We start from the raw sequence: 23,527 nt of genomic DNA, 5'->3' as shown, positions 1-23,527 counted from the left end.
AAATACTCAGGAAAAAGATTATTCCATCAGCAGTGTTATTTGGCATCTCTTTTGTTGTTATTTAGGGAGCTACCATTTGATTTTTTAGCTGTAATCTCTGTCCTGCCTTTTTATTTTTCTTTCTGTTTGGTCCTGCTTTTTTTTTTTAGTTTATCCTGACTTTTTTTTACCTAAATTGTCGTCCTGACTTTTTTTTTTTGGCAATTGTCTCATCCTGCCAAATTTCATCCTAGCCCCCCCCCCCATAAAAATCAAATGGTAGCTCCCTTATTCAACCAGCAGTGTCTTTTGGCATCTCTTTTTTTTTTATTTCTACAGTAGTGTTATTGGGCATATCTTTTGTTGTTTTTTTCCACCAACAAGGTGATTGTGCATCTCTTCTGTTGTTTTTTTTTATTCCTACAGTAGTGATATTAGGCATCTTGTTTGTTGTTTATTCTACCAGCAGTGCATTGAGCATATATTTTGTTGTTGTTTATTCCACCAGTGTCATTGGACATCTCTTTTGTTGTTGTTTAATCCACCGGCAATGCTATTGAGCATCTCTTTTGTTGTTGTTTTTCCTCCAACAAGGTGATTGTGCATCTCTTCTGTTGTTTTTTATTCCTACAGTAGTGATATTGGGCATCTTGTTTGTTGTTTATTCTACCAGCAGTGCATTGAGCATATATTTTGTTGTTGTTTATTCTACCAGCAGTGTTATTGGACATCTCTTTTGTTGTTATTTATTCCACAAGCAGGGTTATTGTGCATCTCTTTTCTTGTTGTTTATTCCACAAGCAGTGGTATTGATCGTCTCTTTTGTTGTTTTTTTATTCCACCAGCAGTGGGATTGATCATCTCTTGTTGTTTTTTTGTTCCACCAGCAGTGGTATTGAGCATATCTTTTGTTGTTGTTTATTCCACCAGCAGTGGTATTAAGCATATCTTCTGTTGCTTTTTATTCCACCAGCAGTGGTATTGATCATCTTTTTTTTTTTATTATTTCACCAGCATTGGTATTGATCATCTATTTTGTTGGATTTTTATTCCACCAGCAAGGATATTGGGCATCCCTTTTCTTATTGTTTATTCCACAAGCAGTGGTATTGATCATCTCTTTTGTTTTTTGTATTCCACCAGCAGAAGTATTGAGCATATGTTTTGTTGTTTTTTATTCCACCAGCAGTAGTATTGGACATATCTATTGTTGTAGCAGTGTTATTTGGCATCTCTTTTGTTGTTATTTATTCTACCAGCAGTGTCTTTTGGCATCTCTTTTTTTATTATTCCTACAGTAGTGATATTGGGCATCTCGTTTGTTGTTTATCCTACCGACAGTGCGTTGAGCATAAATCTTGTTGTTTATTCCACCAGCAGTGTTATTGGACATCTTTTTTGTTGTTGTTTATTCCACCGGCAGTGTTATTGGGCATCTCTTTTGTTGTTTTTTTTTTCCATCAGCAAGGTGATTGCGCATCTCTTTTGTTGTTGTTTATTCCTACAGTAGTGAAATTGGGAATCTTGTTTGTTGTTTTCATTTACCAGCAGTGCATTGAGCATATATTTTGTTGTTTATTCCATCAGTAGGGTTATTGGTCATCTCTTTTCTTGTTTATTCCACCAGCAGTGGTATTGAGCATATCTTTTGTTGTTGTTTATTCCACAAGCAGTGCATTGAGCATATATTTTGTTGTTGTTTATTCCACCAGAAGTGTTATTGGGCATCTCTTTTGTTGTTATTTATTCCACCAACAGGGTTATTGTGCATCTCTTTTCTTGTTGTTTATTTCACAAGCAGTGGTATTTATCGTCTCTTTTGTTGTTTTTTTATTCCACCAGCAGTGGTATTGATCATCTCTTTTGTTGTTTTGTATTCCATCAGTAGTGGTATTGATTATCTCTTTTGTTTTTTTTTTTATTCCACCAGCAGTGGTATTGAGCATATATTTTGTTGTTGTTTATTCCACCAGCAGTGGTATTAAGCTAATCTTCTGTTGTTTTTTATTCCAACAGCAGTAGAATTGATAATCTTTTTTTTTATTATTCCACCAGCATTGGTATTGATCATCTATTTTGTTGGATTTTTTATTCCACCAGCAGGGATATTGGGCATCCCCTTTCTTGTACTTTATTCCACAAGCAGTGGTATTGATCATCTGTTTTGTTTTATCTATTCCACCAGCAGAAGTATTGAGTATATGTTTTGTTGTTGTTTATTCCAGCAGTGTAATTTGGCATCTATATTGTTTATTCTACCAGCAGTGCATTAAGCATATCTTTTGTTGTTGTTTATTCCACCTGCAGTGATATTGAGCATCTCTTTTGTTGTTGTTTATTCCACCAGCCGTAGTATTGGGCATATCTATTGTTGTAGCAGTGTTATTTGGCATCTCTTTTGTTGTTATTTATTCCATCAGCAGTGTTATTTAGAATCTCTTTTGTTGTTTTTTATTCCTACAGTAGTGATATTGGGCATCTCGTTTGTTGTTTATTCTACCAGCAGTGCATGGAGCATATAATTTGTTGTTTTTTTTATTCCACCAGCAGTATTCTTGGGCATCTCTTTTGTTGTTGTTTATTCCACAAGCAGTGTTATTGGGCATCTCTTTTGTTGTTGTTTTTTCCACCAGCCGCAGTATTGGGCATATCTATTGTTGTACCAACAACACTGCTGGTGGAATAAACAACAACAAAATATATGCTCAATATCACTGCAGGAGCATCTCTTTTGTTGTTGTTTTTTCCACCTGCAGTGATATTGAGAATCTCTTTTGTTGTTGTTTATTCCACCAGCAGTTGTATTGAGCATCTCTTTTGTTGTTGTTTATTCCACAAGCAGGGTTATTGCGTACTCTTTTGTTGTTGTCTTCCACCAGCAGTGTTAATGAGCATCTCTTTTGTTGTTGTTTTTTCCACCAGCAGTGTTATTGGAGCAATCTATATTGTTTATTCCACCAGCAGTGTTATTGGGCCAATCTATATTTTTTTATTCCATCAGCAGTGTTATCAAGCATCTCTTTTGTTGTTGTTTATTCCACAAACAGTGTTATTGAGCATCTTTTGTTGCTTTTAATGACTTTAAACTGACAAGTTTTCAGTAACAGTGGGTACTCTCAGATGGTCACTTTGTGACGTTTTTGTCTTTAATGTTTTGTTGTTGTTTATTCCACCAGCAGTGTTATTTGGCATCTCTTTTGTTGTTGTTTATTCCACCAGCAGTGGTATTGAGCATATCTTTTGTTGTTGTTTATTCCACAAGCAGTGCATTGAGCATATATTTTGTTGTTGTTTATTCCACCAGAAGTGTTATTGGGCATCTCTTTTGTTGTTATTTATTCCACCAACAGGGTTATTGTGCATCTCTTTTCTTGTTGTTTATTTCACAAGCAGTGGTATTTATCGTCTCTTTTGTTGTTTTTTATTCCACCAGCAGTGGTATTGATCATCTCTTTTGTTGTTTTGTATTCCATCAGTAGTGGTATTGATTATCTCTTTTGTTGTTTTTTTTATTCCACCAGCAGTGGTATTGAGCATATATTTTGTTGTTGTTTATTCCACCAGCAGTGGTATTAAGCTAATCTTCTGTTGTTTTTTATTCCAACAGCAGTAGAATTGATAATCTTTTTTTTATTATTCCACCAGCATTGGTATTGATCATCTATTTTGTTGGATTTTTTATTCCACCAGCAGGGATATTGGGCATCCCCTTTCTTGTACTTTATTCCACAAGCAGTGGTATTGATCATCTGTTTTGTTTTATCTATTCCACCAGCAGAAGTATTGAGTATATGTTTTGTTGTTGTTTATTCCAGCAGTGTAATTTGGCATCTATATTGTTTATTCTACCAGCAGTGCATTAAGCATATCTTTTGTTGTTGTTTATTCCACCTGCAGTGATATTGAGCATCTCTTTTGTTGTTGTTTATTCCACCAGCCGTAGTATTGGGCATATCTATTGTTGTAGCAGTGTTATTTGGCATCTCTTTTGTTGTTATTTATTCCATCAGCAGTGTTATTTAGAATCTCTTTTGTTGTTTTTTATTCCTACAGTAGTGATATTGGGCATCTCGTTTGTTGTTTATTCTACCAGCAGTGCATGGAGCATATAATTTGTTGTTTTTTTATTCCACCAGCAGTATTCTTGGGCATCTCTTTTGTTGTTGTTTATTCCGCAAGCAGTGTTATTGGGCATCTCTTTTGTTGTTGTTTTTTCCACCAGCCGCAGTATTGGGCATATCTATTGTTGTACCAACAACACTGCTGGTGGAATAAACAACAACAAAATATATGCTCAATATCACTGCAGGAGCATCTCTTTTGTTGTTGTTTTTTCCACCTGCAGTGATATTGAGAATCTCTTTTGTTGTTGTTTAGTCCACCAGCAGTTGTATTGAGCATCTCTTTTGTTGTTGTTTATTCCACAAGCAGGGTTATTGCGTACTCTTTTGTTGTTGTTTTCCACCAGCAGTGTTAATGAGCATCTCTTTTGTTGTTGTTTTTTCCACCAGCAGTGTTATTGGAGCAATCTATATTGTTTATTCCACCAGCAGTGTTATTGGGCCAATCTATATTTTTTTATTCCATCAGCAGTGTTATCAAGCACCTCTTTTGTTGTTGTTTATTCCACAAACAGTGTTATTGAGCATCTTTTGTTGCTTTTAATGACTTTAAACTGACAAGTTTTCAGTAACAGTGGGTACTCTCAGATGGTCACTTTGTGACGTTTTTGTCTTTAATGTTTTGTTGTTGTTTATTCCACCAGCAGTGTTATTTGGCATCTCTTTTGTTGTTGTTTATTCCACCAGCAGTGTTATTTGGCATCTCTTTTGTTGTTGTTTATTCCACCAGCAGTGTTTAATATTTGGCATCTCTTTTTCGTTGCTAGTGACTTTAAACAAGTTTTCAGTAACAGTGAGTACTCTCAGGTGGCCACTTTGTGACATTTTTGTCTTAATGTTTTGTTAGTAGTTTATGTGCTTCATATCAATCTGTTGAGTCAAGCTCTTTTCAAGTTTGTACTTATATTGTATTGTGAGACCACTGTCCCAGGTAAGGGGGAATGTTGGGCATACAAAATTATGTTTAATCACACCACATTCTGTGTGAGCCTGTCCAAAGTCATGAGTCTGTAACTCTTTGGTTCGTCTTTTGTTGCTGCAAAGCATACAATTTTTTGTTCGTTGTTTTGTTTATAAATCAGCCATTGTGTTTTTTGTTTGAATTGTTTTACATTTTGTCATGTCAGGACCTTTTATAACTTGCTATTGGGTATGAATTTTGCTCCTTGTTAAAGATGTACAGTAATCTATAGTTGCTGAATTGCATCCTGTATGAGCTGGAAACATAATTTTATAGATTATTGTTAAATTGACAAATTTTCACCCATCCTAATTTTTTTGGGTGGAAAAATTGCAGTATTTTTAATTTAAGTCTGTTAGGCAACAATGACTACCCGGTGGTGATAACATTAAGATCTAACTCAAGTTGAATCTTCATGAAATATTATGTAACCAACTTTTATAGTCAATGCTTGTCGCCTTTCGATCAGCGAAAAAACCTAATACCGCAACTGGAACTCAATCCAGATAATGCAAAAGGGCACATGGCGTCAATTTTTTCAGAAGAAAAAGAGCATGGCGAAAAAAAAGGGCTTGGTGTCTGAAACAAGAGGCTCTCAAGAGCCTGAATCGCTCACCTGGTAAACAATGCCTTATTGAACATATTGAACCATGCCAGGCAAACATGTACAGCTAACAATTCTTCAATATTACAAATATATATGACTTACTGTTTATAAATAAAGAAAATGAGACCAAAACACAAACACTTAAAACTTAGCAATGGACTGTGAAAATGAGGTCAACCAACAATGGTTTGTTTGATTCGTCTGAAAATTTCAGGGCTGATAAATCTTGTACCTTTTTTTTACCCCATGTCAGATTTGCTCTAAATGCTTTCGTTTTTGAGATATAAGCCAAAAAATGCATTTGACCCCTATGTTCTATTTAAAGTAAGGGCGGCCATGTTTTTTGACGGATCAAAAATCGAAGCACACACTTTGTGCAGGATAATCTAAGGAACTATCATGCTAAGTTTCATCCAAATCCATTCAGTAGTTTCAGAGGAGAAGATTTTTTAAAGTTAGCAAATATGATGAACAAAATTGTGAAAAATTGTCATTAAAGGACATAACCCCTTAAGGGGTCAATTGACAATTTTGGTCATATTAACCTATTTGTAGATCTTACTTTGCTGATCATTTTTGCTGTTTACAGTTTATCTTTATCTATAATGATATTCAAGATAATGACCAAAAACTGCAAAATTTCCTTAAAATTACCAATTAAGTGGCAGCAACCCAACAATGGTTTGTTTGATTCGTCTGAAAATTTCAGGGCTGATAGATCTTGACCTAATGAACATTTTTACTCCATGTCAGATTTGCTCTAAATGCTTTCGTTTTTGAGATATAAGCCAAAAACTGCATTTGACCCCTATGTTCTATTTAAAGTAAGGGCGGCCATGTTTTTTTACGGATCAAAAATCGAAGCACACACTTTGTGCAGGATAATCTAAGGAACTATCATGCAAAGTTTCATCCAAATCCATTCAGTAGTTTCAGAGGAGAAGATTTTTTAAAGTCAGCAAATATGATGAACAAATTGTGAAAAATTGTCATTAAAGGACATTTACCCCTTAAGGGGTCAATTGACAATTTTGGTCATATTAACCTATTTGTAGATCTTACTTTGCTGATCATTTTTGCTGTTTACAGTTTATCTTTATCTATAATGATATTCAAGATAATGACCAAAAACTGCAAAATTTCCTTAAAATTACCAATTAAGTGGCAGCAACCCAACAATGGTTAGTTTGATTCAGCTGAAATATCTGGGCTGATAGATCTTGACCTAATGAACATTTTTACTCCTTGTCAGATTTGCTCTAAATGCCTCCATTTTTGAGATATAAGCCAAAAACTGCATTTGACCCCTATGTTCTATTTTAAGTAAGGGCGGCCATGTTTTTTGACGGATCAAAAATCGAAGCACACACTTTGTGCAGGATAATCTAAGGAACAATCTTTTAAGTTTCATTCAAATCCATTCAGTAGTTTCAGAGGAGAAGATGTTTGAAAAATTGTTAACGACGACGACGACGACGACGACGGACGCCAAGTGATGAGAAAAGCTCACATGGCCTTTTAGGCCAGGTGAGCTAAAAAAGGGCATTGTGCCATGCTTAAATGTTTTAGATAAAACACTAACACTGTCTATGACTGAACACAGTGCTCTACAATCATATCTTATTAGAAATAATTTGAATTATATATTACATCAGGTACAACCTAAATACACTCTATACATATCAAGGAAAGTTATACATGCTCTAAGGAGCTGTTGAGATGGGAAATAAAATTATTCACAATAAAATAATTCCTGTGTGATTAATTTATTTTTTGCACTGTTCCTAATAATGGCTGATTCTCATCAGATACATTGTTATCCTTTTCAGTTGAATGTTCCACTGATATCGTCTTCTCAGTTTCCAAATATTTACTTTGCAACATCTGTTTTCTGCTTTGATTCAAAATGCCTCCCTACAAAGAAAATTAAAATAACTGTTAGATTACTATTAAGTCTCCAATAATCAGTTATATTGTTCAAAACCATCCTTTAAACCTTGTATACATTCATTACATGATGTTATGTACCTACCGTATGTAAAACCATGGAAGTTTTATATTTACTTTTATGGTAAAACATAATACATCTTAAGGATGTATTGCAAAAGGACAAAGTATTTCCCTCGTTTGAGTAGCTTTAACTGTATTGTTTTATTTTTTTGGACAATAAACTATCCCATTTAAGAAAACAGATCAATTTAAATGAAAAAAAAAAATTCCCTAAATAGATGAAAATATGGTTAATGGACTTGGTGGTCACATACTACGATGTCTATTTCAAACCTCATTATTTTATATAATTTATAGATTGAATAAAAAACAAAATTAAAATTTAAAAGTGCTCATATCGATCATGTCCAACCCATTCTCAGGTAAGTGTTTGATTTCTTATTTCGCAGATGTAAAGTTATACATGAATTGAAAAAGGGACATTGATATAATAGTTTTTGAAAAGAGCTCGTTCAATTTTTTTTAGTAAAAATAGTAACAATTGAAACCATAATCACATTTTCATAAGCAGTAACTACATTGATATAAAAAGGATTGTTTTTTTTTAAAGTGGATAACGTTTTGTGCTGTTCTGTATGTAAATTTTTGAGAGTATTATATCATTTTCTTGGAGACATCTATTATCAATTTTAATTGTTGAACTAATTAAAACAAATATTACCCTATTTGCATCACTAATATTGACAAATACTGCAGCTGTGAAACAGGCTATAGCTGTACCCATTAGGAAAATCATCATATACTTCCACCTCACCAGTCTCTCTTCTTCTGTTAGGCTATCAACAATAATCATTAAGTAAGTATATTGAGCTTTGGCATCTACTTGATTGGTCCTTTATACCTTACAGTTTCGGCTTTTTATCATGTAATTTGTAACTGTATATATAACCCAAATATGTTTTAATGAGGCAGAATTTTGTTTAACAAATTCAAGATAAAATTAAACAAAGGATTAGAAAGCATAAAAATATAGAATATATACCAATACACATAATTAACAGCGCCTGGTGATGTTTCATAGCCTGACCGGTTTCGGTCCAAAAAGGACCTTCATCAGAGGCAGAAGGCAGAATGGTGGATTAATGTTTGCACCCTATTTATATAGATATGGTAACCGGCGGTTGAGTTAACCGACGGTTGAGATTTAACAGGCGGTTGAGATTTAACCAGCGGTTCAGAGTTAACCGGGGGATCAAAGTTATCCAGTGGATAAATATGTATCTGGTTGATGTCTAAACAGGTTAAATTATCCTTTCAGTGAAAAATCCTCGTGGGGTTTCCTTGGTTACAGTTATCTATATTTAGCTAATGTACACGTTACAGTAAACTTTTTGACATGTTACGGTAAACATTTATTTTGACATTATACGGTAATGTGACCTAATGATATAACCATACTTGGGCTTTAGCATTGGGTAAAGGGTGTTTTAATAATTTAAGAAGTACATGGTAATCATTTAGTCTTGATCTTTGGCTTATGATACACCTAAATATCAAGTCTTGGAATAGTATTTCATGGTAGTTATGTGATCTTGATATTTGGCTTATGATACACCTAAATATCAAGTCTTGAAATTGTACTTCCTAGTAGTCATGCAGTCTTGATCTCAGGCTTATGATACACCTGAATATCAAGTCTTGAAATAGTAATTCATGGTTGTCATGCAGTCTTGATCTTTGGCTTATGATACACCTAAATATCAAGTCTAATAATAGTATTTCATGGTAGTCATGCAGTCTTGACGTTTTAGCTTGTTAACTCAACCGCCGGTTACCATATCTATATAAATAGGGTGCAAATATTAATCCACCATTCTGCCTTCTGCCTCTGATGAAGGTCCTTTTTGGACCGAAACCGGTCAGGCTATGAAACATCACCAGGTGCTGTTAATTATGTGTATTGGTATATATTCTATATTTTTATGCTTTCACATTTCTCTCACTGATACACATAGTTAATATGGCTTCTACTAACGAAAGCTCCATTTGGAGTTAATGTGTTTAGGGACTTCTTATGTCAGTACACCTTTCCTATATTGCCTAAACAAAGGATTAGGTCCAGTAAGACCCCTATTTGGTCCCAAAATATAGCAGTTTTACAAAATTGTTAAAATGTAAACTATTTATTGGATGTAGAATGCTTCTGCTACATAAATATGGGCTGTTTTTTGACAATACAATGCACATATATCGAGAACTAGCATCATTAAGTCATGTAAATTACTGAAATCTTCACAATTTTAGCATTTAAGTTATATTTTAGACGGTTTCCATCTTAAATGAAAGTGGCCACATTTGTGATCATTCTTAATATTGAAATGTAAGTTGTATTTAATGATAATACATAACATATATAAAGGTTGAGGATGAACACGGATGCGGCCACTTTCATTTTTGACAAAAACCATATGGAAAGTGACATTTTTTGGTATATTTGATAGAATTTTCCTATTTAAGCTTGAATAGGAGCGTTTTTAATGATTAAATCATTTAAAATCTTTCACATAAACTAATTGAATCAACTGATATAGACATTTTAAAAAGTGTCCAAAATCTTTCGACAGATGAACCTGAAATTTGAGGCCAAAATCGGCCCTTATTGGACCTACTCCTTTCAGATGTGATATGACAATTAAATATAAAGACCCATTGCTATTGTTTTTTGTACATTGTTAACTTTTAAAAAAAATCTCTTCTGAAACCATTGGGCCAATTGAATCAAATCTTGGCATACATCGTCTCCTCTGGTCTACTTTGAAAGTTTTGTAAAATGACTCTGTTGGTTTTTCTTTCTTCTTCGTGCCAGTAATATAAACATAAAGATAAAGAATACATGTAATATAATTTATTCTTTACAGAAGAAGGTACACATTATACCTGTTATTTTTGCCCAGAATTTCTCCTACAACCAGATTAGCTCCTCCCACACCAAGCATTTGTATGGAGTTATTAACACCCATAGCAGTTCCTAACATAGACTGTTTTACAACTATTGGTATAGATGGCCATATAACTGCCTGAAATGATAACTAGGAAATGAATAGTTATATAGCCATATTAACAAAAATAGATTGTTGACATTATTCTCAACTCTTTTTCCAAAATTCATAAAAAAAACACCTTAAAACACAAATTTCTGACAGAAAATCAGAACCATAACTTTGCACACAAACAAAATGAAAATACCTTGTATTTCATGAATGCATAACTGTGTCAAACGTATAAAAAAATTGGTTAAGAAACAAATATTTATATAGAAACATAAAAAAATGTCAAGGTTTTTCATACAAAAGAAAGGAACTTCTTCTTTAACAATAACTGTCAGACTTGGTAAGTCAGGGTTTGTCTTTCATAATATGGTAAATAATATTGTGTAAAAGGAAATTTAAAGATATGGCGACAGGTAAAACATACTTAATATATTAGAAATCCTTGAAAAAAAGTGATTAAAAAGGGCCAACACTTGACTCAAGAAGGTAAATATAAATTTCACCAAGACAAGATGAACTTGAAATCTGTGTTTGTGGCTTTTTATAAAACATTTATATTGGTGGAGAAAGTAATCTACATGTGGGATGATTTTTTTAATCTACATAATACTTATAGTCTGAACTACACTTACACTAGCAACAGAATATGTAATCCCTAACCATGCAGTCACTATCACAGGATGGATATGGGTAAAGGCTAACACTGTATAAACTGGTATCATCATAAAGGAACATATCAACATCATAATGCCTCTCTTTCCTATTCTATCCTATAAAAAATAAACTGGTATTATTATAAAGGAACAGATCATATTTAAATGGCAATAGTTCTGTAATGAAAGGGGTTAGTTGACGTTTTGGTTATTTGACCTATTTGTAGGTCTAACTTTTCTGAACATTTTTCCCTTTTAAAGATTCTCTTAATCTTTCATAGTTTCTGTAAAAAACTAAACTAGAGGCTCTAAAGAGCCTGTGTCGTTCACCTTAATCTATGTGAATATTAAATAAAGGAAGCAGATGGATTCATGACAAAATTGTGTTTTGGTGATGGTGATGTGTTTGTACATCTTACTTTACTAAACAGTCTTGCTGCTTACAATAATCTCTATCTATAATGAACTTGGCCCAGTAGTTTCAGTGGAAAATGTAAATAAAAATTTACAAATTTTATGAAAATTGTTAAAAATTGACTATAAAGGACAATAACTCCTCAGGGGGTCAATTGACCATTTCGGTCATGTTGACTTATTTCTAAATCTTACTTTGCTGAACATTATTGCTGTTTCCAGTTTATCTCTATCTATAATAATATTCAAGATAATAACCAAAAACAGCAAAATTTCCTTAAAATTACCAATTCAGGGGCAGCAACCCAACAACGGGTTGTCCGATTCATCTGAAAATTTTAGAGCAGATAGATCTTGACCTGATGAACAATTTTACCCTGTCAGATTTGCTCTAAATGCTTTGTTTTTGAGTTATAACTGCATTTTACCCCTATGTTCTATTTTTAGCCATGGCGGCCATCTTGGTTGGTTGGCCGGGTCCCTGGACACCTTTTTTAAACTAGATACCCAAATGATGATTTTGGCCAAGTTTGGATTAATTTGGCCCAGTAGTTTCAGAGGAGAAGATTTTTGTAAAAGTTAACAACGACGACGGACGACGGACGCAAAGTGATGGGAAAAGCTCACTTGGCCCTTCGGGCCAGGTGAGCTAAAAAAAATAAATGGTAAAAATCATCTTTCAATTGCAATAGTCCAATAAGGGATCAATTGATGATTTTGGTCATGTTTGACTTATGTGTAGGTCTTAATTTGGTGAGCATTGTTACTGTTTGAAGTTTCTCTATTTCTGTCATAGTTTCTGCAAAAGAATGAAAAAATGTCTTTCAATGATAATAACTCATATAAGAGTTTAATTGAAATTTTCTGTCATGTTGACTTATTTGTAGGTCTTACTTTGCTGAACATTTTTGCCATATAAGTTTTCTGTCTATCTATCATAATTTCTGTTAAAAATTTGTTATATGCAAGATAATAAACAACAAGAAGTCCTTAATTTCTTATGGGAAATAGAATTTGACCTGCTGATCAGTTTTTTTCTAACTGCTTTAATTTTAATACATGCTAAATCTTCAAATTTAGCTTCTGTTGGGTTAAGGAGTCCAAAACTGTCCAAATAAATTATTTAGGTGAAAAATATGAAATTGTATTTCTTAGTTTTAATAAATCGAAAAATGTGAAATAAATAGCAGCTTTTAAACATTTTTAAAATATCCAACTTATTTTTGTTTCTCAACATGAATATAACAGATTACAAATTTAATTATTTGATAAAACAATACATTGAAATTGACAAATAAAATTGAGAATGGAAATGGGGAATATGTCAAAGAGACAACAACTTGACCAAAGAGTATTTTTAAATTTAATTGCTTAAAAATATTTAAATCAATACCCCCAATTCTTCATATTTGATGACATATTCTTTCTTTTTTATAGAAATTGTTACTTACTATGATCATACCAATGATAGGCACCAGAACAATAGACAAGTCATATACAACTCCTACAATTATTGAAGACATTCTAGGACTGTAACCATATTTCTGGTGTACAAACAAGCTGCAAGAATAATACAAATATACAGATACTACTATATATGTTATTGCTGTTCATACAAAAACTTACATCTGAACTTTTAAAGTTTACACAAGATAAAAGTCTTGAAGATATCTAGTATAAAGAATATTCTTTAATTTCATAATTGAATCATTTCTCATTAAGAATGCTTGCTGCTCAATGTTCATTTCATATTAATATTTTTCAACTTCTCAGACATTTCCATCATGAAAGAAAAAAACTAAAAGAATTTGTTCAGGGACTGCTATATTTCAACATTACTGGGGTAATTGTTGTCAGTCTTTTAATATTTTGTGTATTGTAAGCATATAGGTGTCTCAAAAACAAGTAAGTGGATCTATCTTTTATTTTCAATAATTTCTATTTTTGCACTTTACCTGATGATTAACTTTATTAAAACAAAATAATTTTGACCATCTGTAGCAGACCTTTCAAGAAAATAATCATTTCTCGATCAATTCATGTAATTCCAATAAAATGTTCATTTTTTTCTCATTATAATTTACAACATCCTTGTTAAAATTACTTATAATTACAACTTTTAACATTCAAAATGAGCTTATACACAATTGCTTTAGAGGGTTTGAGCCTTGCAGCAACATTTAGGTGAAGAATTTTTAAGTGAATATAAGCTTTGGTCATAAATTGCAGGAGCAGTGTAATTAAACGGGTTACTAACACTGATCTGACCTGGCATCTGCCATGAATGGTAGAAGTGAGACATAGTAGAACATGACTGCCATAACCAATAACCAATAAGTCAACGTAAATTGTTTTATGTCAGAAAGTTTCTAGAAAACAAAAATGTTCTGAATAAAGCTAAGAAAAATAGATATAACTAAAATGAGCAAAGCATTGTGACTTAGGGTCTGTAGCTGCATTAAACATGCTATTGAGATCTAATAAACATGTTAAACCCCGCCGCATTTTTGCGCCTGTCCCAAGTCAGGAGCCTCTGGCCTTTGTTAGTCTTGTACTATTTTTAATTTTAGTTTCTTGTGTACAATTTTGAGTTTAGTATGGCGTTCATTATCACTGAACTAGTATATATTTGTTTAGGGGCCAGCTAAGGGACGCCTCCGGGTGCAGGAATTTCTCGCTTCATTGAAGACCTGTTGGTGACCTTCTGTTGTTGTCTTTTCTATGGTCGGGTTGTTGTCCCTTTGACACATTCCCCATTTCCATTCCCAATTTTATAAATAATCCTCAAAATTGGAGAATCAACTCAATGTATTCAAAATATTCAAAATTGCTTTTATAAGGACACCCATTAATTTTACCATGTATATAACTTTGTTGAATTATTCAGACATATGCAACTTTTTTCTCCTTTTTTTGTTAAGATATTTAATATACATATGCTTTAAAGATACCGGTTCTTAAAACCTGCAGTCTTTTATCTCAAATTTTGACTTGATATGTTGAATCTGTAAGCTTTTGTGAATCAAAATAATGAAAAATTGAACAATAAACAGAAGATATTTGTTAGATTTACCTAAACAGTACTCTGATGAGACAGTAAACTTAATCATTGTTACACAGAAACAGTAGTTAATGAATACAAGCAACTTACAAATTTTTTGGATTCTGTTTGTAATGCTTGATGATCCCCTAACTGTTTGACTCCATTAATATCCATTATACTGACAATGATGGCTGATATAAATGCAACTCCACATAAAATAGCACCTACAAAGTTAAACACTAATATTTTCCACAATTTAATATTTTCCTAACTATACAATATTTACATTTTGATTATTAACTCTTTGCTCCATGCAATCAAATTAAGAGTAACCTAAACCATGATTTTTTTCTGTCTTTAAAAAAAAATTACACATAATATAATACCAGTTCTTGTAAAACATGAACAAACACAAGAGTGGACATTTTGCTTCCTTACTTATCATAATTATTTTTGTGGTAAGTCTTATAGTAAACAAAAATACATTTCATTACATAGACATTCTAAATGATTCATATAATTGAGGTAAAGGTCAGACGAACCCTGTCAGACAGGAATGTACACCATTCAATCATTTCATACACCACAAATAGCTAACCAGTATTCAGTATTGCTTATAGAATCTGAAAAACGTACTTGACCATGAAAAAATTAACCTGACTTTAAGATCCATCATGATGAGGTCAAGGTCAAACAACCTGCCAGACAGACATACACACCAAGCAATCATTTCATACAAAATACAGTTGATATAACACTTCTAATATCTGAGAAACAGGCCTTATAATGAAAACTTAACATTGACCAATGAATCATAAAAATGAAGTCAAGGTCAAATGAACTCTGCCAGATAGATATAAAGGATACGGACTTGACCCCAATAACTTAAAAGTGATCACTGATCCATGAAATGAGGTAAGTGTCAGGAGAACCCTGTTTGAAGGACAAGAAGACCTTGCAAGGATCCCATTTACCAAATAAAGGTAACCTATTACTCAATATTAGTGAGAAATTCATGCAATATATATTAAGGTACATAAGAAGGGGGACAAAGGATCAGAGACAAGTACTTGTGTACTTACATGCTCAAAAAGATGTAAATGAAAATTATCTTATGTCTACAACATGTTTTACTTATAATACTTTGTATGAAAAATGAATATGAAAAACAGTCTGTATATACATTATCAGAGAATGATTCACTGTCTCTACTTTGAATATAAAGTGTAATATAGAAAGTTGAAGGATACTATATTAAAGCTAAGTCAGATTTAACAAACATACAAATGAAACTGTCAATATTAACAATTACCATTCCAAACAGCTAATATCAAACCAAAGTGACTGGCAAAACTCTCAGTAAAGAAGAAGTTTAGTACACTAGCCACCCTTGACATGGCAGTTTTACAGGCAAATGAGAAAGCCAGTTCTTTGTTCTTGAACCAGTAAGCTGTCACTGTACTCTGAACAACTAAAATAGGTAAACAATGTAAACATTGATATTTTACTGTAAATTGTAAGAATATATGTGGACAGAAAAATAGCCAGTATGACATATTATCTTCAAACCAATAACTGCTTCTTATTTTCTTACTATGAAGTGCATCTTTTGAATGAAAAAAAAACAACACAAAAAAACACTTCTATCACTTATGCAATATATAAGAAATAATTCAGGGGGCTTGAATATATCGTGATTTTACCACAGGTTGGCCCTTAATGACAAATATTTTACCCTGAGCGATCTTCATGAAGGGCCAACCTGTGGTAAAATCAAGATATATTCAAGCCCCCATGAATTATTTCGATTCTAATTGGACAAATACTGCAATTCTCATGGATCGAAGCGCTCTAGTTGGAGGCAAATATTTGCCTTTCCCATAAATAAACGCACTCTTCAATTGGTGTAAAAGAACAGAACAAACTGAATTAGTGACATGCTTGAACTATTTACAATAGCGTACTAAGATAGTTTTGGATGAATGTAAATGATAATTTACTTATGTGTCTTATATGTTTTTAAAAAATGGCTTATATCACATTTTAGCATCGTTTGTTTACGTTTCCTTGTTGTGATGATTTTCAGTTTCACAAGTGTGTATTTTCCCGTAAACTGCTTATATTATTACATCATCGTTCTATGACGTCGGGATGCTCATTCATAAAAAAGCATATGACATGGGAGTACGATCAGAACAGCCAAGGAAAAATATTCATATTTTACCACGGGTGTGTACTCAAAGCGTTTGAAGGATGTCGTCACGTCATGTTAGAATACTGCATATATATATATGTTATATATGAAAGAAAGAGTAAAACATAATTATCATTTAAGGGCAATAACTCCCATGATATATAAATTCTGTATGCCATGGACAAACAATTACCCCTACAGTCATCATACAACCTTTTTTTTGTAAATTCTCAGGCTGGTATTGTATTTTGTGATAATATTACTAGAAGCCCTAGAATATTTTTGTAATACAGGAGGAAATAACTCTTGCAAAAAGAAAAGTAGCATATGTGTAAACCAGAATAAGTATACCTGTCAAAGCACCTCCGCCAGATCCAAAGATAAGTCTTCCAGTCAGCATGAGAGGAAACATTGCAGATGTGTCCTTCAGCATGGTACCAATAGCAAATAAAGACGTCCCAAGTAAACACAAAAAGGAAAACAACAACAGTCCTACTGAAAGCAAATTCAACTAAGGTTAATGATTCCATGAAATATATATATAGATACAAAATTAATATCAAACAAACAAGTTATCAAAATAGATAACAAAACTCATTTACTTAAATTTTTTTAACTACCATATATATACTAAAAATTTATAGTCCATGTTAATTTTACAAGGACTTTTGTTAAAACTGATCATAATCATTGATAAAAAATAAGTTTTCTTATTATTTTCCCTTTTTATTTATTATCAGTTCATTCCTCTTTTAAAGCTCCAAATATTTCATTCTATTCACATATATGGTCATGTATGAATTAGACAAAAATATCTCCATTAAAAATTATACCTCTGTTGCCAAGGCGATCAACTAAAACACCAGCACCAATCACAACCACAGCATTTCTGAAGCAGACAAAATTTCTGTTAAGCCAAATACATGTATTTTTTTAAAGGCTGCTGACTTTCAGCAAAGCCCTATGTTAATCATAATTCCTATCATTTAAGTTATTCAGAAATTCTAATACCAAAAAACTAATGTTGAAAGAAATATTGTTTATTACAATGCAAGAATGGATTAGAGTGCACTTACAGTAAATTAGCCTGTAATATAACAGAATAAGAATGTTCATTTATACTTACGTCCATGCATATATAGCATAGAGTATGTTGAACTGTCGGGATGACATTCCAAGACATCCCTCACACCGTACACAGGTTTCATTGTATCTTGTGCTATTATCTGTACAGTTTGTTATCTGTAATATAAAAAGAATTTGTCAAATGAATCCAAATACATTTTTTTTTATTTAAATATAAATTTTTAAATAAAAATTTGAATATCATACTTTGATATAACTATCATTAATTAAAAGGAGGCTCACGGATATAAAAATTTCAGAAAAAATTAAACATTTTTTTTTTTTCATTACAAATTTAAATAATTACATTATTAGTTGTTACTTTATCATATGGTACAAAATTCATTAAAAAAAATCAATTTGTTTTGGCCACAGATGATTTTTAAAATGTATACATCATTGAAAAAGCTCCAAATTATCTCCCTTTGGTGCCAAAATGCCATTTTTTAGCCATAAAATTGAAATATCTTTCTTAACTCATCGGTGACCTATATTTTTTATTATAATTTTCAAAAAAGCTTTACTTAAACTAAACTATTGTAAAATTTGAGCGATTTCTGTAATTAATTTCTTTTCTTATTTCGATATTACCTCTATTTCTCCTATTAATCCAACAAAAAAAAAGTACCCTTACAAAAATGTATGCTTCTTTCAAAGGCAGATTGTGAGCGTAAATGAAAGGTGACCCCATTTTTTTAATTTATTTTTCTATTAAGTATAATTTAAAGTTTATTCATAGAAAAATATAGCGAAATCCTATATTAAGAAAAAAATTGATTTAGACCCGCGAGCCACCTTAACAACTTTGGCTCAACAGTAAACAAAATGTATTTTTGTTCTTTAAATATATTTCAGCACATTCAACAGAGATTGCCCAATTTATTTTCTTTCAAATCTTTCACATTTTCAAGAAATAAAAGCCCAAGATTTAAAGCTACATACAATAAGGTGCAAAGATGCAGAATATTCTATTCTCTAAAGTTTAATTATCTTTTTTCATAGTTGTCACAAACCCAAACCCCTGGGGGTGGTCTCAATTTCTCCAGAAGGCAATGCAGATCCTGCTTCACATATGACATACCTGGTGTCGCTCATGTCAGTACATATATGTTTCCAATACTGAATTAGAATAACTCTTAATTAATGCAAACAGTTAAAACTTACTCCTTCTAGTCTATGCTGCAACACTCCTGGTAGATCAAAACTAAAGTACATTCCAAAAGTAAGAAGACATGCAAAAAATAGTAGTACAAATCTGTAAGTACCTGAAAAAACTATCATTGTCAATTTTATATATAAACATAGGTTTTAGTACAACACATTATGATCATTGGTACTTTTTTGTTTGTTTCTTTGTTGGGTTAATGCCACATTGTATTAGACATTCATACAGTTTTATTAGAGTTCCCATGGAAAAGTACATCATGGACCTTGGGTAAGTAACAGATTAACTAAATGGTATTGTAAATGCGTGTGCAAAACAGTCAATTGAAAATAAGTGCAATGTAAATATTGCATAGATTGCAAAAATCAAGTCCCTTGATTTGGTTTTAGAGAATTTACACTATAAAATGAAAATATCTGAAACTTTTTTCTTTTTTTTTTAGGACAAACTTTTATAATTTCTCATTTTATTTTTGTTGGTTGAAGGAAAATAATATCTGTTGGTAATTAACAAGCCACAAATATTGTATGGCTTATGGTCCGAGTACACAGTTATTTCGTAGTGCATTTCTTTTAGACAATAAATGTAAATAAAAAAAATCCCACCTGCGCTTTCTCAATTATATTTTTACAGTGTGTTGTACTACTTTTGGGACAAATTATATCAAAATTATAGAAAACTTCATCAGCTCTAACTCAAAATATGGACAATTTTGTGTTAAGGGGGTCTTGAAATCTTTTGACAGCTTCCGAAGTGCTAATTTTTGACCTTTTTCAGCTGGACCTAATCACTACTTTACCTAAATATTTATGACCCAAATTTTTTTACAGTGTCATTTCACCCCCCAACTTGCTATATGAGGCATAAAACATGGAGAATTAAATTTGGAAGGGGTATAACAAAAATTGGCAAGTAACACACTGTCCACATTAGGGACTATATTCGTGGACAACGAAAATCAAAGGACGATAACTGTGTACTCGGACCTAATAGGATAGAAAAAGTTGACCAATCTTTATAAAACTTTGTATGACAAAAGCTCAACATATTACAAGACTGCTTACAAAGTTTCATATCAATAGGATATATATTATAGACACTATGATTAATTCTATATTCAACTTTACGTGTTAAATTTGAACGTTAAAATTGAGAAATTTCAACTATCAACATTTGGGGCTTTTAAAATTAAAATATTGCAAAAAAATACTTTTAAAATGCCTTAATATATAATACATCATGTATTTAAAGCAATAGAGTACTCATTTGATATATCAGACTTAGCATAATTTTTCAAAAGTCAAATTTATATGAGCCTGTGCCTAAAAATGGAGGTTTTCCAATGAAGGGGAGCCTTACATGAAGATGTAATATTTCCAGCAATTTTAAATGTGTGAAGCTTTTTGATTATAAATAATCCTTACATATGTACTTAATATACTTTAAATGGAAAGAAAACTTACAAATAACATATCATATTAGTTTAAAAGGGTCTTAGGCCAAGTATGACTAAAAATAATTTAGGGTCAATTTAGGCCGTAGCACATATTTACATTTAAAAATGCATATTGAAGCTATAGGAAATAAAAAATTGTGTCTTTTCTATCATTTCTATACTCAGGTGACATGATACAATAAATCTGAGCACAAAAAGGCTCTTACATTCAACTTTTTGAGCAGACAGTATGGTCTGATACAAAGATTTTTCACTTTTTGGTGAAAAACTTGCATGCAATTTTAGTCTCAACAGGCTTATATTTGAACCACATGGTACCCTACAGAGGTAAAGAAAGATATTATGTGAAATGCAACAGGTGCAGAAGACATTGTTAAATGCTTTTTATACAAATTTAGTGAGGTCTTTATTATGGACTTCAACTTTTATGTGCCATGCTCCTCACATTTAACTTGATCCAAACAGGGCGTTAGATGAGGGTCATTTATACAACACACTTTGCTCATATTGTCTGAGATAATCTTCTTTTCTGTAGATTCAGAGTTCACAAATGAGTAATACAACTGGATTAAAGCATAGAAACACAAAAATTGACAAATGAAAACATGTCAGATAGAAAGTCAAAATGCCACTTATGCATCAAAATTGAAAAAGCTATGAAATGCTTATTTTGACCATATAATGCCAAAATTGGTCAATTTTGCAGAAATTCTATCAAATAAAAGTTTAAATCCTTTAGTTTTATGCTATTTGACAAATTGACACAATCAAATCATTCAGGGAAGTTGCCAAAGTACAGATTCTATATTTCCTGATTTCACCTCTTAGGTCCGAGTACACAGTTATTTCGTAGTGCATTTCTTTTAGACAATAAATGTAAATAAAAAAAATCCCACCTGCGCTTTCTCAATTATATTTTTACAGTGTGTTGTACTACTTTTGGGACAAATTATATCAAAATTATAGAAAACTTCATCAGCTCTAACTCAAAATATGGACAATTTTGTGTTAAGGGGGTCTTGAAATCTTTTGACAGCTTCCGAAGTGCTAATTTTTGACCTTTTTCAGCTGGACCTAATCACTACTTTACCTAAATATTTATGACCCAAATTTTTTTACAGTGTCATTTCACCCCCCAACTTGCTATATGAGGCATAAAACATGGAGAATTAAATTTGGAAGGGGTATAACAAAAATTGGCAAGTAACACACTGTCCACATTAGGGACTATATTCGTGGACAACGAAAATCAAAGGACGATAACTGTGTACTCGGACCTTATGAGAAACACTTGAGATGGTCTTCATTAAGGTGAAAAATATTATTAGTTACCGTATGTTTGTGACCTAATACGATATATACAGGGTCAGTAAATTCCATATTGGGTTTCTTTACTTGACTGTAATGTTATTTTTTGTAGCAAGTCCATCTGTTCATTTCTTATTGCATCTTTGGTGGTTCAAGGAATCATAATCTTCTTCTTTTCATAAATGAGTTATTGATGTTTGGAATTGAGATGTGATGACTACACTGATGAGGATTCCAGTCTATTTCTTAATATATTGAAGAGGGATGTTATTGGTCAAAGAAATTAAGAGTATACTTACAATCTGTTGCCTTCATTGTGATATAGATCTTTATTCACAGACTTGCTCATAAACATGCATCAAAATTGTCTAAAAACAAAAACAAACACATTAGGTCAAAATAAGAATATTGCAGTTTATATCTGGGCGTTTATATTTCATTGGTCACTGTTTTTGTTATGTTTATAAACTGTTTTTTGAAGTAGGAATGTAGTTTACTTTACCATTACATAAATATGAAGAAAAAATTAGAGATGGACCATAAGTTACAAGAGCCCAAATTATTTATAATGCACTTTCCATAGGGCACCAGCAGAACCTTTTTAGGGACGTTGGGATCGGGTGTTTTTAAGCTCGGGATATCGGGATTGATCCTTTCGGGATCCAGGAATTAATTTCGGAATGTCAGAATTTAAATTTCCTTTAAATTTGGGACCTCAGGATTTCATGTTTTTAAGCCCCGGATTTCGGGATCAGAACCATTTGAGACCTATGACAAATCATGATAAGAATGTTTGACGAATCACAGTTAAATTTTAACAAATTTGACTCTGGAAGTAAAAAATTACCGTTTAACATCTGACATTTTATACCTATATTCATATCTGCAAGCAAAAGTACAAGTGTAAGCTCATTTAAAATCCTAAGCTGAAGACTGCCCAGAACCTGGTGAGTGATGTCATATTTAACAGTTCCCAACGACGATGAGCCCGGCTGGGATGTCAAGATGCAAGAAACAGCAAGTAAGCAGTCAAGAGTATCTACATGGTCAATCTCAGGGAGTTACGGAACTACAGATACATTTGTAATATTTGTTTGTTTGTTGTTTGTAATACTAACTTTAACCAGGAACATATATATTGACTAGGTATACTGTTCCCAGCTTTAACCAATTTCCCAAAATAAATAGTACAACAAGTAAACAAAGTGACTACCATTCACATGATAAGAGGTATTTTAAATAATATAAGGCTTTTTTATTTCTTAGTTTCTAGGTGATACTTTATTATTCATTCTATTTGTGATATCATTTGTAACCATGATAGCCAGGCATCAACCATTCATATGGGGATAAAAGAATTTAAAGAAGCCAAACTCTAACAAAGAATTTGATAAGTTGTCTTAAGTTTTTAGTGAGTGTAAGCTTGACACCATAATCTCTCTGTATTTTACTTTACTCAACACACACACACACAAACATTGAACGTGCTAGATTTTGACCT

General features: G+C 32.3%; 1 protein-coding gene across 2 annotated transcripts; it reads right to left on the bottom strand.

Annotated features, from left to right (window-relative positions):
• Positions 1-7,418: 7,418 nt before the first annotated feature.
• Positions 7,419-23,498, bottom strand: LOC143043042 (lysosomal dipeptide transporter MFSD1-like). 2 transcript variants are annotated; one of them, XM_076215542.1, is made up of 14 exons: positions 22,898-23,498; positions 22,326-22,394; positions 19,262-19,362; positions 18,099-18,214; positions 17,806-17,861; positions 17,324-17,467; positions 16,091-16,249; positions 14,887-15,002; positions 14,004-14,104; positions 13,187-13,295; positions 11,301-11,438; positions 10,556-10,695; positions 8,340-8,454; positions 7,419-7,582 (listed from the first exon to the last, which is right to left on the bottom strand). In XM_076215542.1, the coding sequence occupies exons 2-14, from the start codon at positions 22,339-22,341 to the stop codon at positions 7,430-7,432; spliced, it is 1,464 nt and encodes a 487-aa protein (XP_076071657.1). In that variant the 5' UTR covers positions 22,342-22,394; positions 22,898-23,498; the 3' UTR covers positions 7,419-7,429. The 2 variants fall into 2 exon arrangements, with proteins under 2 accessions (XP_076071657.1, XP_076071663.1); XM_076215548.1 differs by lacking the exon at positions 22,898-23,498 and having other exon boundaries at positions 17,324-17,464; positions 22,326-22,889.
• Positions 23,499-23,527: the final 29 nt, after the last annotated feature.

The sequence above is a fragment of the Mytilus galloprovincialis genome, chromosome 1 (assembly GCF_965363235.1).
Source record: "Mytilus galloprovincialis chromosome 1, xbMytGall1.hap1.1, whole genome shotgun sequence".
Lineage (NCBI taxonomy): Eukaryota > Metazoa > Mollusca > Bivalvia > Mytilida > Mytilidae > Mytilus > Mytilus galloprovincialis.
Note: the sequence above shows the minus strand (reverse complement) of the source record. Positions and strands in the feature narration are given on the sequence as shown.

Bases quoted from the DNA above. Each gene is read 5' to 3' on its own strand.
- LOC143043042 (XM_076215542.1), bottom strand. The intron at 13,296-14,003 runs GTCAGATCAGTG...TTATTCTTGCAG, and splicing joins CCATTCATGGCAGATGCCAG to CTTGTTTGTACACCAGAAAT. The intron at 10,696-11,300 runs GTAAGTGTAGTT...TTATCATTTCAG, and splicing joins TTACATATTCTGTTGCTAGT to GCAGTTATATGGCCATCTAT.